Source organism: Poromitra crassiceps (assembly GCF_964638095.1).
Source record: "Poromitra crassiceps genome assembly, chromosome: 13".
NCBI lineage: Eukaryota > Metazoa > Chordata > Actinopteri > Beryciformes > Melamphaidae > Poromitra > Poromitra crassiceps.
The window spans coordinates 37,215,664-37,217,108 of record NC_139644.1 but is presented as its reverse complement, the minus strand read 5'-3'; the positions used below and the strand labels follow the sequence as shown (position 1 = coordinate 37,217,108).

Here is a 1,445-nt window from a genome sequence, read left to right as displayed (position 1 = left end):
TTCCCCCTTTGTTCCAGTGCTCTTAAAGTACACAAACATCACTCGCATTACTACTATTATCATCAACAATGAAGAAGAAAACGCAGAGTTAAAAAAAACAGCAGATCGTACAGGATATCCGCTTGTCTCCCCCCTGCTGGACGTAAACTGCCCAACGCGCCTCTGATTCTGGGTTGATCGTTCTCTTGCCTCCTCTCTGGCTCTTCCATCCCTCCATGCGTCCGTCCCCGTGTTCAGACGGTCACCTCCGTCTTGCTGTTGGTGGGCAGGCCCTTGTGCTTGGGGTGGATGTGCGGCGAGTGGCCGTAGCCCAGCGGCTGGGTGAAGAGCTCGGGCAGCGTCTCGATGCTGAACTGCCTCTTGTTGGAGTAGGCCAGGGCCTGCGCATGCGCCTGCGCATGCGCCTGGGCCTGCGCCTGCGCCTGCGCGTGGGCCTGCGCCTGCGCCTGGGCCTGGGCCTGCCGTCTGAGCTGCTGCTGCAGGATGGCGTGGTGCTGCTGCCCCTGGAGGACCTGCAGGAAAACACAATACATGCTTCTTATGTCCCCTCCAGTGTATTTTGTCATTTTTAAGGTTATACATAACAAAATATCATAATATTTATGCATGAGCTAATCCCTGTTTCTAAAGTGTTCCTGTTTGATCTGTATGTGTGTGAAAGCAAATCAACGTATAAACCATGTGGGCGGCCGGGTGCTGGGTCACATGGCTCTTGGTGGGGTCCCAGGCTTTGAAGGCGGAGCTAGAGGTGAGCGGGTGGGGGTTGGTCTTGGAGATCTTGGGCTTGGGGATTTGCGAGGCGTTGATGGTGATGGCGAGGGGCGCGTGGATGTCCGGCGGCGGGAGGAAGGGCTTGTCCTTGGGGTGGAAGGCGATGGGCTGGAAGGTGGGAGGGGACTGCCGGTGGGTGTAGTCCACCATGGCGTAGCTCTTGTAGTAGTCTCTCGCGGCCGTGTCTGGGAGAGGAACGGTGGTGGAGAGAGAGAGAGGGGGGGAGGGAGGGAGGGAGAGACATGATCACATGATATGAGGGTACAACATGAGGCAGTTCAATGAGGGTACAACATGTGAGCGGTAGAGATGCACGATCATATCAGCACATCATCGTATCCGCCGATAAAGGCTTTTAAAATGAAATAGATTCAAAATTTCAAAATTCAGTAGTTTATTGCCATATCAATGAAACATTGATTGGAATTGTTCTTGCCAATCCCAAATGTAATTTACAGATTGAGGGTTAAACCATACCAACAAGTAAAAACTGTGAAGCTTCTAGGACTCTGGCTTCACTGTACATTGTCTTGGTCCGATCACATCAACAAGCTGGTTGCCAAAATGGGCAGAGAGGTTGCCATCGCAAGGAGGTGCTCACCTTATCTCCCTTCATTGTTGTTTCAGCAAGTTGTTTGCTCTATATGGTTTGATGTCATTTAGATGACTGCTCT

The 1,445-nt window shown here is 52.1% G+C and overlaps 1 protein-coding gene across 1 annotated transcript in view; it reads right to left on the bottom strand.

Moving 5' to 3' along the window:
* Positions 1 to 233: 233 nt before the first annotated feature.
* LOC310788667 (protein shisa-8) overlaps positions 234 to 1,445 on the bottom strand; it is a gene marked incomplete at both ends in the record, with an annotated part of 198,836 nt that continues 197,624 nt past the window's right edge. The window contains 2 exons of the mRNA XM_083650206.1: positions 234 to 512; positions 679 to 956. Coding sequence (XP_083506332.1) covers positions 234 to 512; positions 679 to 956 — 557 coding nt within the window. The remainder of the gene's footprint in view (positions 513 to 678; positions 957 to 1,445) is intronic.